Genomic DNA, 14,551 nt, shown 5'->3' on the forward strand with positions numbered 1-14,551 from the left:
CTCAACTGCCTCCCCGCCTCCCATCCTCATCCCAGTTCGTCCCCCGTTACCCACCTCCCCCCTCCCCAGCTGACCTGTCTGGGACCGGCCATGCAGGGCTGCGCCGGCCGCCTCTCAGGGCGAACTAGTGGCGGTGCTTGACGGCTACGACAAGGAGGTGCCGCCGCTGCCCTCCCAACATCCAGACGGACGGCTCATCGTCATGCTTTCCATCCAGTTCGTGAGCATGCTGGAGATCAACGAGGTTCAGGGAGTGAGTAAATAGGTGTCCCACTGGACCGAGTCCGGTGGAGGACTTGTCAGCAACTCTCGTTGCACCCTCAAAAAAATTGCCCCGCCATCACGCCAAGCTGGCATTAATTACGTGCGTGTCCTTTTTTCAAACATATTAATCTTGCAATAGACTGTGGTTTCCTGCTTCAGGAATAGTTTTAAGTTCCCCATATCATTTCTGGTAGAAGCAGCATCTCTCTGCATCCTAAATCGGCCGTATCGGCATCCTATATAGGCAGGCGCTGTGACTCCCAGGAGCAGCATTTCTCCCAATCTTGGATCATCTGTATCAACCCACATGAAATGTATTTTTCCTCGTTGTGTTTTTACCCTGCAAGCTGCTGTTATTTCGTTACCGTTCACCAACTCTACCAACCGTCTATGAAACAGTTTTCATGTCTTGCAAGTTGTATATGCGTATGTTTCATATCTTTAACATAAAAACTTTCACATGTTCTGTATCTTGCACATGAGGTGCCCCGAAAGCAGCGATGGATCTAGGACTTCGACAGGGAAAAGTCACCCAAAATAGTTGGGCTCCCCTGTAGTGCAGGGGCCCTCCCAAAAATACCCCTATTCCGGCCACTGAATCCTGTGATTTTTAAGGTGTGATATTTGGTATACTGGATGTATATCGGCCATTGATTTTTTAGCGTTATTGTTTAATCACCTCATAAGATGTACCCTTGTGCTAGCCACCGCGCTGAGAACGAGATAACATATTTGTACGTTTTCTCGGCAGAGAAATACGTTGCAGTCCGGAAATTTAAGTTACGCGAATACAGCCTACTTTTGTATAAAGGCAAACTCTGCTTTATAACATAATGACGACGAGGGTGGGCTCGGCAATTATAGCAGTATAACATACGATTAATGTATAAAATAGCCTCTCACGATTTTAGCGTAGCGTTGCAGCGTTTGGGGGTCTGTGGACCCAGTACAGGCGACAGTGATATGACACCCAGTCGTTAAGGTAAAATAATCGTAATCGTGATTTGTGAGCTTGTGGACCCGGTAAAGGCCAGAGAGATTTGACGCCCAGTATTTCGAGCAATGTAACTGTGTTTTGGGAATGTGTGGACCCGGTATTCAGGCCACTGTAGCATGGCGCTCATTCTCAGTACACCAGAGAAGTTCAGTGAAGGTGACAACTTCGAGATATGGCTGGATGAATTCGAGGTGCATTTATGTGCCTTAGACATTGGAGAAATGACCCGGAAGAGAGCACTCTTGCTTCATCTGCTGGGGACAGATATCCAACAAAAATTAAAGGATGGAAATAAAACAAAATTAAGCTCAAACCAGACAGATGTGTACACAAGCACCAAAGAAAAACTTCTCAAGTCACATTCTCATGGGATATTCTCAAGCCATAAGTCTTTAAACTGTATGAAATAAATATCTTCCATAACATGTCGATGACGAATGAAGAGGGAAATATCCAGGACTTTGAGAGGCCCCTGAAGAGACAGGAAAACAAGAGTGGCAATTCTCTGCAGCAGAAAACGGAGCTTATCCGGGAAACGATAATATCAAGATGCCCGCACGCACCACTGCAAGTGAGAATGCCAGAAGCTTAAAGATTAACAGCAGATGACGCCATCAAGATGTGGGAGTCTGCAGGTCGGGGTTCAGGCAAGAAGGCTACAGGAAATGAACCTGACAAAAACGTCGATCCGAACCCAGAACGGGAACCGCAAAAGAAAGCTAATTTTGCGAATATAGTGTTCGAGAGTCTCTCTCTCCTTCGTGGAACAACGATTGTTTAGATTGTTTAGAAGATTGTTTACTGATGGAAGTTCACATGGTCTGCGTGCGTTTCTAATGCAAGTGGACCAAAATGGGAACGAGCGACCCCCAAGATTTACTTCAAGAAGTCTCACTAAAGCTGAGAAAAACTACGCTTAAGCAGAGCGGGAGGGACTTGCCGTCATCTTCGGCGTCACTCAATTCAAGCAGTGCCTTTGGGGCAGGAGATTCACTCTGGTGGCTGATAACAAGCCACTCGCTGCCCTGTTGGAACCAAAGATGCGGGCTCCTCCGCTGGCGGCAGCCCAAATGCAGAGATGACCATTGACTCTGGCACCCTATACATACAATCTTGAATACAGAAAAGCAGAGGAATTCCGATGGCGGACTTCTTGTCACGCCTCCCAGTTCAGAAGGAGCAGAATCGGGCTGACATCCCAGATGAGGCTTCAGCTTGCCTCCTCGAGCAGTTTGACAGGATGGAGCCGCTGACCTGTAAAGATGGACTCGCCGAAAATGTGTTGAATGCTCAAGTTGATGCATAACTACGCTGACGGAGCAAAATGGAAGCAATGTCACATTATTGGCCGCACTGGACCTGTTTCCTGAAAAGCAACGGTAGAAAGAATGACATGGTCACGTCATACAAGACAGCTACTTCCTCTGGGCCAATCTGACAAACCAGCTGGAAGAGAGGCAAGTGCTGGTAAAAAGGCGGAGTCAAATCTGTCTGTGACGAGACCTGAAAACGGCAAGAAGAACCGAGAGAAAGCAAGATTCAAATGCATGTCATAGTCAGCGACGCAGTGGCGCATATCCCCACCAGCTAGAATGGATAGGCTCCGACCCACAGGGACAATTATCATAAGCGGCCAGCAGTAGTGGGTCAGTGAAATATGGCAAACAAACAACACATTAAGTCAGTAGTGAGACGCCAACTGGTGGATCTCCAAACACACCGGAACGGAGTGAATACAGGGATGGAGCGACGGAGGCTCAACTCTCAGGGCACAATGTAGAGCAAGCTCTAAGTCACCAGTCACCATCTGAACCAGCCAAAATGTTCAGAAGAAGTGGTCGGGAGATGCGCAAGCCAATCCGGTTCCAAGCAGGCCAAACTTGACGGCCACGAGCTAGGCCCTCTGCATTCTAACAGGGGTTGTGAGCTGTTATGTCGGTCATTGACTTTTAAGTGTTGTCGGTTATTGACCTCATGAGAGGTACCCGTGTGTTAACCATCGGACTGAGAGCGAGATAAAATATTTGTGCGCGTTCTCGGCCTAGAAATATGTTGCAGTTCAAAGTGTAAGTTACAAGAATACAGCGCACTTCTGTATAATTGCAAATTCTGGCTTACAACATTAGAACTCACCTTTCTTTGCGCAGCCTTAGAAAACCAGGTGTAGTACGTATGCACGCTCACGGACCACGTTCATTTTTTCCAGATCATGGTTCATCCCGGCATTTTGAGGCTAAGTATTTCGTGGGAAATATGGAAAAAATAGCTAAAGTTGGCTGCTAAATGCCACCAAAATCAAGCACGACGATCGATTCCAAACAAATGCACTGCTAGCCGGTCAGTTGATGTGATTAGCGGAAGGCTGATGACCACCGCAGTTGTCCTTTGGCTATTATGAAGGAGTACAAAGCGTCCTAGCATTGAAAATGTGTACCGAGTATGATGCACAAGGATAACGAGCGAGACAATTTTACTTACCAACGGAAATAGCATATCCGACGTCGGTAGCGCATGCAATCATATTTGGCAATTACGCGTAAAAATTCATCGGCGCGTATCCAATTGCTGCACTAACGCTAGGGTACCACAGGAAATAGTCATCGCGTAGATCTCGGACTTGTGTACGTGAAGCAATTTACCCAGGCCCGTACACACGAGCATGCCCAACGTGCTGGCGTTCGCAATCACATGCGAGGCCTTCGATAAGAGGATAAGATCCCTCTGACTTCATCGGAAGGCCCCACGACCAAGTCGAGGGCCCGGGAGCAATCAAGAGTGCCCCGGCCGATTAGCATTCAGGTCCCCGTTAACGGCGTAAACCCTCCGATGAAATGGGCAAACCCGAGATCAATGGGAACGGCGCCTGAGCGATCGAGGGTGTCGTGGCAGGCCAATAAAGAGGCTTCCGTCAACTGTGTAGGGTCCTCAGAGCAGACAAGACGACCTCAAGAACAACGTGGTAGGCCCCCGAGCGATCCGGAGAGCACTGGCGGGATAACATATAGGGCCTCGGACAGAGTACTGGACCCTCTAAGCAAAGGGGAATAACCCAAGACCACTGTATATGAATCAATGTCCTTGAACGACCGAGGGTGCTTTGGCAGATGACCATATAGGGCTCGGGACAACAGCATACGGTGTTTCGAGTAAATGTGAGCTGTCTAAGGCCATTGCAACGGGCGTTTGTGCAATCAAGAGTGCCCGAGCAGGTGAGAGGAAAGGGCCTGCCAAGAGTGAAAGGTCTCCCGCAAAGGGCTTCAAAGGGAAAGTTTCCCACATCAAGGGCTAATGAGCATCGAGCGCATGGGTGCGCCACTGAATGGGGGCCCCAGCAACAGCGCAGGGCCCTCCGACTGGAAAGAACACAAGACCACTGTCAAGACCCGCTGAACAGTGTAGAGTACATTGCAAGGTTAAAAGGAATGTTCCACATTTGAAGGTATAGAGGCAAGCATCAGATGTGACGAAATAAACTCACTTGTAATTATTGGTTTGTTTTTAAGTGCAAAAAACTGCCCTAGACAACACAATTTCATTATTTAGTAAATATGCTCCTCAATGCGCCAGCGCTTAACTGCGTCATGAGACGTTGGTGTGACGTAAGAGTGACTGCCAAACTGATCGTGGAAAACTGCCACCGTAGCGGAAGAGCTGGCTCACTAGTAGTACTTCAACTTGTCGAGAGGTACTGTGCTAATAGTTGCATTGTTTACAAAACCTAGACATAACGAGATAGGGCCCCCGACAAGGGCGTAGTACCCCCTAAGCAATTAAAAAGTACCGAGACACAATGCGAAGGGCCTCCAAACGATCGAGTGCACCTGAACAGTTTAACAAATGGGCCTCCGACAAGAACGCAGGGCCATCTCTTGAAATAGGAAGTACTCAAGACCCAATGTGGACGGCCCGTAATTATAGTGTGCACGAGCAGAAGAACAGTTGAGGTCTCCGCCAACACCGTAGCCCCCCGCGAATTAAAAGTACCCAAAAGTCAAGGTAGATGGCCACGAATGATCGCGTCCGCCCTAACAGGTTAACAGATGGGGCCCCCGACAACAGCGTAGGGCCCTTCATTCAAATAGGAAGAAACCAAGACCTCACGCGGAGGGCCCCCAAACGATCGGGTGTTCCCGCGCAGGGTAACAGATGGGGGCCCCTGACAAGAGCGTAGAGCCATCCCAGTAAATAGGAAGTACCCAAGACCCAATGTGGACCATTCTCAAACGATCGAGTAAGCCCGGGCAGCTTAACAGGTAGGACACTTTAAAGGAGTGAAGGGTCCTTCGGAAGTGTTAGAAAATAGGAAAGCCCTAGAGCAATGGAAAGGGCCCATGAGCATAGCCCGTGTGGGTCGGTAGGTCAACCGAGACCAATGGGAAGGCCCCTGAGCAACTGAGATTATCCCGGGAGGTTAATACGCTATCGGATGTAGCGTATAGAGCCTTTCGGGCAAATGAAAAGAATCCGTGGAGGGCCCCTGATCGACAAGGAAACCCCACCATGCTTGCGGATAGGGTCCAGACAACGGCGTAAGGCCTTCTGAGCAAGTGCAAAGGAATCAAAGGCAACGTGCAAAGGTCCTAATGATCGGAGTGACGCTGCAAGTGAACATATAGGGCCACCGTTAACAGCGTAGGGCCTCAGAACAGCGTAAGAAACCTTAGAATTTCTCCAATATGTTAAAAATATGTTCAATCGCCTCTGTTAATAAGCAAATAATTATTTTTGTCTGCTTGTGGGTCTTCACTTTTGGTTGTGACTGTTCTTGGTCGCCTGAGACCCAAAGGCGTCCAATTTTGTTCTCTTTTATTTTTTTAACTGCGTATGTTCGGCCGGCTAAGGGTCCCTTTGGAGCCTATTATGATCCATGGGGACACAAAGTAACGTCATGGCCCCGTGCCCCCTCCCCCCCCCCTCTGAATTCACCAATGCTTGATAAGTTCCTCATGGGGGGACGCGAGACAACAATGTTGTGCCCACCACCTTCACAAAATGCCGGATTGACCCGTTGAGGAGGGGGGAACAAAACCTTCAAATTGGCGCACCATAACGTTTTTATTCTCAACAATTGCTCTGCCCTTTATCCTGATGAAATTTTGGATTGACCCGCTCGACAAAGGGACACCAAAAACCTTTATTTCGGGGCATCACAACATCCAGTTCCAGAGGTAACCAATTCCACGGTTACCAAGGACCACAACCCTTTATTTTCAAGAAAAAAACAAATTCAACGGGCGCCGTAATGTCCGTACCACTCTATTGACAATATCTTGTATCGGCCGATTTGGCGGAAGGCAGGAACCCAAACTTTAATTTCGGGGCACCGCAACATTTGCTTTCTAGGGGCACAATATCCAAGCGGGCCATTTAGAGGGCCGTAAAACCTTCCTTTTAAAATGTACCAAAGTCCAAAAGCTCCACAATTCCTTTGCCTTTCACCACGATGAATTCTTGAATGGATCCCTTTGACAAAGGTGAACTAAATACCTTTTTTGAGGCATCTGATCCCTTTTTGAACGGGCACGTAGACTAACAATAGGTGGACATATTAATGCAGTTGTTTATCCTGTTTCAGTCTACGCTGGTGTTCAACCCACGGGCCGGTTGATATATTTGTAAATCCTCGAGCACATCCGGCCACGTTTCTCATTGTTATAGTTTGGCATAAAAGGCCGAATGAACTATTGCTAATTGAATAGTGTCCGCGGTCTATTCGATGCAACCACTTGATCTCTGGTTTATTTCTTTAAGTCATTTCAAAATTCATGCAGAACTGTATTCCCTGGCACCCACTGGTTTTTTTTTTGGTAAAAGAGGCATTTCAGCACGGATGATAAACGAAGAATATTGAGATAATGAAATCTCTAAATAACATCAGCTAAACCCGGCAAAACTTCTTTTTCGGAGGGATCATTTGAAGTCGCTGGATTCCATGCTGCATTTCAACCACCAGAGCCCCTTTTTAACCACGGTCATGCTACATTTCCACAGTCAGGACCCCTTTGCTAACTGTGATGCTCCTCTCCTGTTGTAACCTTGGCTGCGCCTCCGGCCAAAGTGTCTGTGCACCCCCTTGACAAAATGCCGGACATCGGTCCACGTCAGCATTGCAAGTGGCAAGAGAGGTCGTCTTCCCTTCCTGCTTGCGTTGTTTATCTTAGCATCGCAGATGGCTCTTGACAGAAAGTAAAAAACGAAGCACACTTTAAATTGGGTAATAACTCCGGTGAGATACATCGTCATTGAGCAGGTATATGTAAGAGGCAACAGCAATGGCAGTGGAACGTGTCTGTAATCAAACCAGTGCAAACAATGCGAGCGGTGTTAGAGTGTGAGACAAGGTAAATTTTCAATCGACACTGGCATTCGCTGCAGAATATATATATATATATATATATATATATATATATATTCAAAAAGAAAAACTGCCAATGGGTTGCTTCGCTTCGGGCATTGTGAAAAAGTTGTTCAAGCAAACTGATTGTTATGTTTCACACTAAAATAGGCAACGGATTGAAACCTGAATAAGTAACCCTAGTATCTACTTAGTTGGTAATAGGTCACTTAAGTCATCGCTTTGGGATACACGAAACTTTGCATGTAAGAATTACCTTGAGCAAAGCAACAGTCAAAATGCGTTTTCACGATAACAAAACTACGCGTGCCCCTGGCATATTTTGTAGGTACTGCCGTCACCAGACAGATACAGATGCAAATATTCCAGACATAAGAGTTGGCAATTTGTTGGTGGTATCGCTGCAGGTAACAGCATCCGTGTGTTCCGATGTACTTCTGCGTCCTAAGGTAACATATAATACGTTATCGGCGGTGCAGTATGTGTAATATCACTCGGTTGTTGAACCTTTGAGACTCATGCTGCTTACGATTAGCTGGAGTTACCCTACTCAGCCTAAATTTTAGAAGCATTTGTACTTTTCAAGGCACTCAACGCACGCGCACCAGACTCCCTTTTTCATGTCAACAACACAAAACATTTTGCATATTTCAGGGAGTTTGCCTATAATGCCAGAGGGAGTCTCCCCCTCCACCACCAAAATATACGTCGCCTCAAAAATATTCAAACTTTACCGGCTTAACCTCTTCCTGCTGAAGCAAAAACTTGTCAACACTTGCACCATGCTACGTTACTTGAGTCATTGTGATTTAACACGCGCTCGGGCGGGGGTCAAATTGACCCCCCGAAAGTTTTTCCAGCATGGGTTCCGAACGGCATGGTGTAGCCCCGCCAAATTTTGCACAGCTGTAGGTAGTTGAATAGCAGATCGTTTGGCATCACAAATTTAGATGTATCTTGTAAGGTCGTTAACCTATGGCAGGTAAAAGTCAGGCCATGGTTTCAGCGAAGGCAATTTCTAGGGGATTCTTCAATCTGATCCAACAACGGAGTGCTTGGCAAAGCCATACATTTCTGAGATGCTTTCTTAGGCAACACAATAGTTGAATGAGCAAATAACATTGACCTAAGGTCAAGGATAAAGGTCACACCAAGGTCAAAACCAACCTGTTTTTTTACCCTGGGGCTTGCTGTTTTGGATAGCTTCTGGTAAACATTTCGAGTTTATTGATAGCAGGAACCGCATTATATATCTTCCATGGACTTCTGAGAGGTTAAAATAGGTCATTGACCTAAAACGACCGATGTCAACATTTTGTTTTAAGAACATGCTGCCTAGCCTAACCTTTGTCACTTAGCCAAATGCAAAATTAAAAGCAGTCTTATATGATTTTGTCACCCTGACCTTCAAAAGGCCAAACAAGGTCACTAACCTTGAATGAGAATGTGACGTTTTGCTTAGAAACGGTTATTTAGGTTCTGGGGGCACTTTGGAGACCAACCTGAAACTTAACCTTGTTCGACATTTTTTGACTCGAAGTTCATGACCTGGGAACCTGAATATTTGACCTAAGTGAGTTCACGTACAGGTCAATACACCCTGTAAATTTGGTGTCTAGCTTTCTTATTTCCCGAGATCTCAGGAGTGGTCAAATTGACCCCATTCCCCCCCCCCCCCCCAGCCGAGCGAAGGGCATCTAGCCGGCCGCCCGGGGCGCGTGTTAAAACTCTTGCGCAAGTTACTGCTTTCGCTTTTAACCATTCACTGTAAGATCAGCAACCTGCAAAGTGAACTTTCTACTCTCTTCGTCATACGTGAATTAACGATGGTTAGTCATTCGAGTCGTGTCGTCGTGCTGGCTTCCGCGGTATTTAGCAGCCTGCTGAAACTCGATCAGCCATATCTTCGAAATCCGTGCCTTGAATTGGTGGGATCCATCACCCTCTGGAACAAGATAACCGCACGCGATGTACATTTCTGCGTACTGTGTCTAGCAGTCTCCAGTGCGCAGAGAAAGACGGGTTCCCGATTAGGGAATACGAATATGAAAATGAAGTGGCCGAAATCCGAGGACTTATGAGAGGGTAAGGGGCACTAAGCTCCAGGGGCCACCACAGTGAAGAGTGACCCGTCCCCTGACGAAATCCTGGATTCGCCTCTGCTGACAGGAGATACAGTTCTCCTGCATCTTCCGCGTGTGGTGGAACGACACAAGACTGCGAAAGTTCAAGAGCCCGTTGCCAATGGTGGTGCTGACGGAACACGTCAGGAAGCTGCTCTGGAGGCCTGACATCGTCACTGAGAACGTCCGCGAAGTGGAACAAAGCGGCATCATAAAGCCGACCGTCTTCAACGCGCTGTGAGAGAGCTAACAGTCACGAACAGTCACAGAGAGGATAGAGCAAATCTAATAGTTTGGGTTATGACAAAATTTGTACAGGCGACACTGACTGATGGTCACTCATCCCATAGGTTGATTAGACCACTCTCAAGGTCCACAACCGATATGAATGTATGAATGCGCAATGTTTATGTATGCTGGGCAGTCATTAAAGGATGAAAATATTTATCAAGGTTGTTTGGTGAGCGTCAGGGGATGCAATTGTACTGGGTGCATCACCAGGTGTGGGAATGAAGAACAAAGTCCCCCGCAACCCAAAACTTGTGGGGATGCTTTGCTATTCTTAGTTCTTTGCAAACACTTCTTCAGTTATTTGTGCGTTACATTGGGTGGGGGATGCCAATGCTCCCACCCTTTCTCAAGGTGACACAAATCCTTACCCGCGTAGAAGGATGTCAATAGCCGAGAATCGTGGCAAATGGTGAGAGATGTGCCTAGATCATCTGTAACAAAGCAGATGAGGGTGAATAGATTTCGCTCCCGCGTTTTCTGTATGCTGTCTGATGATGCATGGGTAAGCAACGATATTTACCAGAAATAAAAATATTGCAACTGTCAGTTTCTCAGTTTCTTTATGGTTTCATGCCTGTCTTATCTCCACGTCCCTCAGAGTACGCTACTGACCTCATCGTGCCGCTCATCTTTCATGTCTAGGGCGGGAGACGCTGTCCTGAAAACTCGGCCACCTCTGTCGGCAGATACCCGCGCCACCACACGCTGTTCTACTCGTCCTACATCGCGCTGCGCGTTGGCTGCCCGTTTGTGTACACCAACTACCCGATGGATGTGCAGGTGTGCAGGATCCATGTGGGCACCATGGGACTTACTATCGCCGAACTGGACCTGCAGTGGCACAAGCTCAGCTACTCCATGTCACAGAGCTTCCTCAAGTGAGCCACGCTCCGTCCCGCTCGCGACCGCGTCAGCTCCGTTACGGCGACTGGGTCAGTTCGGTTGCAGCGACCGGGGCAGTTTGGTTACGGCGACCGGGGCAGTACGGTTACGGCGACCAGATCCGTTAGGCTACGGAGGCCGGGTCAGTTCGGTTACAAAGACCGGGTCAGTTTGGCTACGGCCACCAGATCCGTTAGGCTAAGTAGGCCGGGTAGGTTCAGTTACGAAGACCGGGTCAGTTCAGTTAAGGAGACCGTGTCAGTTCAATACGGAGGCCGGGTCAGTTGGGTTGCGAAACGCCCCAGGTGGTTCGCTCGGTGGCGTATGTCTGCTTTTTGTAATTTAGCGCCGAATCCACTGTAGCGATAATAGTTATCTGGCGTTCTCCGTTTGTTGAAACGCTTCTTCCTGCGTGTCTCATTGGCTGTGATTAGCTTGAAACGGTGCACGACAAGGGAGCGACAACCACGTGGTGACCACATCGGACCGTTGGTTGGGTTTGTAGGTTCCACGACCTGTTTCGCTTGAAGGTGTGTGAGAGCATGGACGAGCCGGTTCGCTACTCGGCCTTCGGACAACATCCGCAAAAGACGCTGCTCATCGTCCTAAAGAGAAACTACAGGTCCACTTTGGTTCAGGTAGGGTCTGTGATTTCCAGCACATGGACACTACACTGTCTTTATCAAGCTGCACTTCGCTTTGATCGCAAGCAAACTAGTCCTCCGGGCTGATGTCGTGTTCCACAGGCGCACCTTCTGTGTCGTCTTCACAGATAACCGTCTGAACGCCGTGCCGTGCTCTGCAGGTGTACTTGCCCAGTGTGCTCTTCGTCTTGATCGCCTGGCTCAGCGTGCTGGTGCCGCCCACCATGCTGCGCACGCGACTTCTGCTGAACAGCACCAACCTGCTCACCATCATCTCCATGTTTCTATCCATATCGAAGACTGAGGCCGCCCGCGTCCCCAAGGTGGGACTGTTACCGATCACCGATCAACGTCCTAGCCAGGAGTAGGAGTAACTGAGCTCACCTCGATCATCCCTCATCAGCCTACATGACGTCTCGTCTTGCCAATGTGAACAACGTCCTGGTCTTGTATGTTTTCGCTGTGTGACCCCTTCGTCTTGCCGGTGTGACCCAGGTCAGCTACATCACAGCTCTGAACCTGTGGATGTTCGTCTGCGTCGCGTTCTGCTTCAGCTCCGTCCTCCTGGTTGTCCTGGATATTCGACTGGTGGTCCTCCTCACCAACCCAGGTACAGGCAAACCACCTAGTATTAAAAGCCACAGAAGACTCCGTGTTTTGCTGTCCGCCCTCTTGCTCTCCCCCAAGAACATAATCTTACAACAGATACCGCCGTCAGGTGTCGTAGGTGATTGGAGCGCACCGGTTACCTGAGACTGCCGGTACATTTTTCACCAGCGCCACCACAAGCGCAGCATCGGCCGGTCATATGCACGGAGTGACATCCGTGCTTGTCACCAAGTAGCTGATCTAGATGATCTCCATCGCAGGTCGAAAGCTCCAGGCGATCCGTGACCTGTTCCGACCAAAGGAGATCATTACGAACGAATCGTCCGTGTTCATTGACGACGACGACGACGGCGACAGCGACGAGTTTTGGGACGCGTCTGACACGTCAGCGGAGGACCTGGAGAACACCGAGGTGCGGTCGGAGCGCCAGGCTGGCAGGGCTACGGCGCGTCCGCTGGCGGTCCGAGCCGATCGGTCCGGCCTGCCGCCTGTTGTCGCGCCAGCCTGGCGAAGGTTGTGACAGTCGTAGAAAATGCAGACCGTTGAGCTGAAGGCTGAGCTGTTTTGTATAGAGAAGGCCGAACGAGCCGGGTTGAGATTTCTATTGAGAAGGCCGTAGGTAGCCGGGTTGATATTTGCACCCAAAGTTCGCTTGGATGCTGCTTAAACCGGAAAACTATTGACATCAGGGGCATGCGTAGCACATGGAGTAATGTACAAAGTTGCAACCATTGGCGTAGTGGGCCAACTATGGTCCCTACCGCTGTTTTCGTCCTGAGTGTGCTGCTGGACGAAGAATTGCGATGTTGATTCCGTGTACTATAGTCTGATGAACACATTCAAGCCAGTTTGGCACTGGGGCGTGACACGTGTCTGGTACGATCCCGACTGATATCAGCTGGTTTGACCTTACCTGAAATGATCTGACATGACCTTACCCTATCTTTTGTCAACTGACAGCCTGACTACCCAACCAGACATCGCATAGCCAGTCACATGACCTGACCCGACGGGACCTGACCCGACCTGAACTTGCACCTTTCGCCTGGCCTGACTTGTCCTCCGCCACAGTCGACCCTGCGAGACCGTGTGGCCGAGAAGCGTCTCGAGTGGCTGTCGCGCACGGCCGGCTTCGAGCGTGTCTACCTCGTCGGCTATCCGCTGCTGTTCACCCTGTTCACCGGCGCCTACTTCACCTACTTGCTGTGGCATCGGAGCTCGCAGATGGCACAAACGCTAGCCAGCGCTGGCGGCCAGGGCGCGATCCTGCCCGGCTGCTGGTGCCGCTCGGATGACTTCGAGCCCGGTTGCATTCCCGAAAGAGACTACATCAACCTAGATTAAACAACCGACCAACCTATATCAACCAGTCTCACCCAGGGCTGACACAAATGCACTCGGCTTAACATGCGCACCGTCAACCAAACGCGACGTTTTAAGGACGTGCCGCTCATCCCACGCACAGTTCAAAATGCGTGCAGCTATTTTCCTCTGACCTAGTGTGTCTTAAAACATGGATGAAGGACAGTGAATTCCGGCCGTTGGATGAACCATGTGTAGTTGGCAACTGAGCATTGCGTGTGGCCTGCGGGTCAAGCTACATACTCTTTGGTATGTGCATCGTGTTTTGTGTGTGTATCGTGAACAGTGTAGCGCAGCAAGCCTGCTTGGGTGTTTTGTTGTTTGCTTACCATTAAAGCTGCATACCATTTTCTATCGTCTTCTAAATGATCGCACTGACAGTGCTGGTACCAGGTGACGAAGAGGCGCTAAGGTTGCATTTGTGCAACTTAATTAACAGCGGGTACGGTGGAGGTTTTTTCCATAAGGGCATAAAATGACAAAACATGCGAAGCATAATTTGGTGCAGACTGCAGAGTTGTGTAAGGAAACCCAAAGCGTGCATGCTCAAGACGTTCTTGCTTATTTTTACCGATAAAATATCAATCGTGTGTAACTCCGTATCTGACGCGATTTATACCTGAAAAAGGCAATGAATCGTCATACAATTCTATCAGAGTCAAAATGACCGACGCCAGACACCAGTAACTGGAAAAAAAATAATCATGTTAGCTGAAAGCCGCCTGCAGCGACCAGCAGAAGGCAACATATAAGGCCGTCTTTGCTATTGCACCCATACGTTCCAGCGGTGCATTTCAGATTTTGAAGACTTCGTTTCAAGACACAGTGACCGCGTTCCAGCCATGTTTACTCACTAGAGATAACCAACCTTCACAAGTCCCTCGGTGATGTTGGCTCCCATGTCCCTCTCCTGCATTTTGGTTCATGTGACGCGCCTGGTTGTTACGCAACTTTCACTCCCTTGCGACTCCTTTGCGAAAACCCCACCAGTCCCGCTTCTCTTGCCCACCTTTCGGCCTTCTAC

At 48.9% G+C, this 14,551-nt stretch overlaps 1 protein-coding gene across 1 annotated transcript in view; it reads left to right on the forward strand.

The window, feature by feature from the left end:
* LOC119102199 (glutamate-gated chloride channel) overlaps positions 1–13,809 on the forward strand; it is a 14,450-nt gene extending 641 nt beyond the window's left edge. Inside the window, exons 2-9 of the mRNA XM_037225549.1 lie at positions 97–253; positions 9,786–9,976; positions 10,717–10,908; positions 11,418–11,550; positions 11,718–11,879; positions 12,052–12,166; positions 12,426–12,577; positions 13,237–13,809. Coding sequence (XP_037081444.1) covers positions 97–253; positions 9,786–9,976; positions 10,717–10,908; positions 11,418–11,550; positions 11,718–11,879; positions 12,052–12,166; positions 12,426–12,577; positions 13,237–13,509 — 1,375 coding nt within the window. The 3' untranslated portion in view covers positions 13,510–13,809. The remainder of the gene's footprint in view (positions 1–96; positions 254–9,785; positions 9,977–10,716; positions 10,909–11,417; positions 11,551–11,717; positions 11,880–12,051; positions 12,167–12,425; positions 12,578–13,236) is intronic.
* The last annotated feature ends 742 nt before the right edge of the window (positions 13,810–14,551 follow it).

This window comes from Pollicipes pollicipes, unplaced genomic scaffold (genome assembly GCF_011947565.3).
Source record: "Pollicipes pollicipes isolate AB1234 unplaced genomic scaffold, Ppol_2.1 Scaffold_5724;HRSCAF=6776_pilon_pilon_pilon, whole genome shotgun sequence".
Classification (NCBI taxonomy): Eukaryota; Metazoa; Arthropoda; class Thecostraca; order Pollicipedomorpha; family Pollicipedidae; genus Pollicipes; species Pollicipes pollicipes.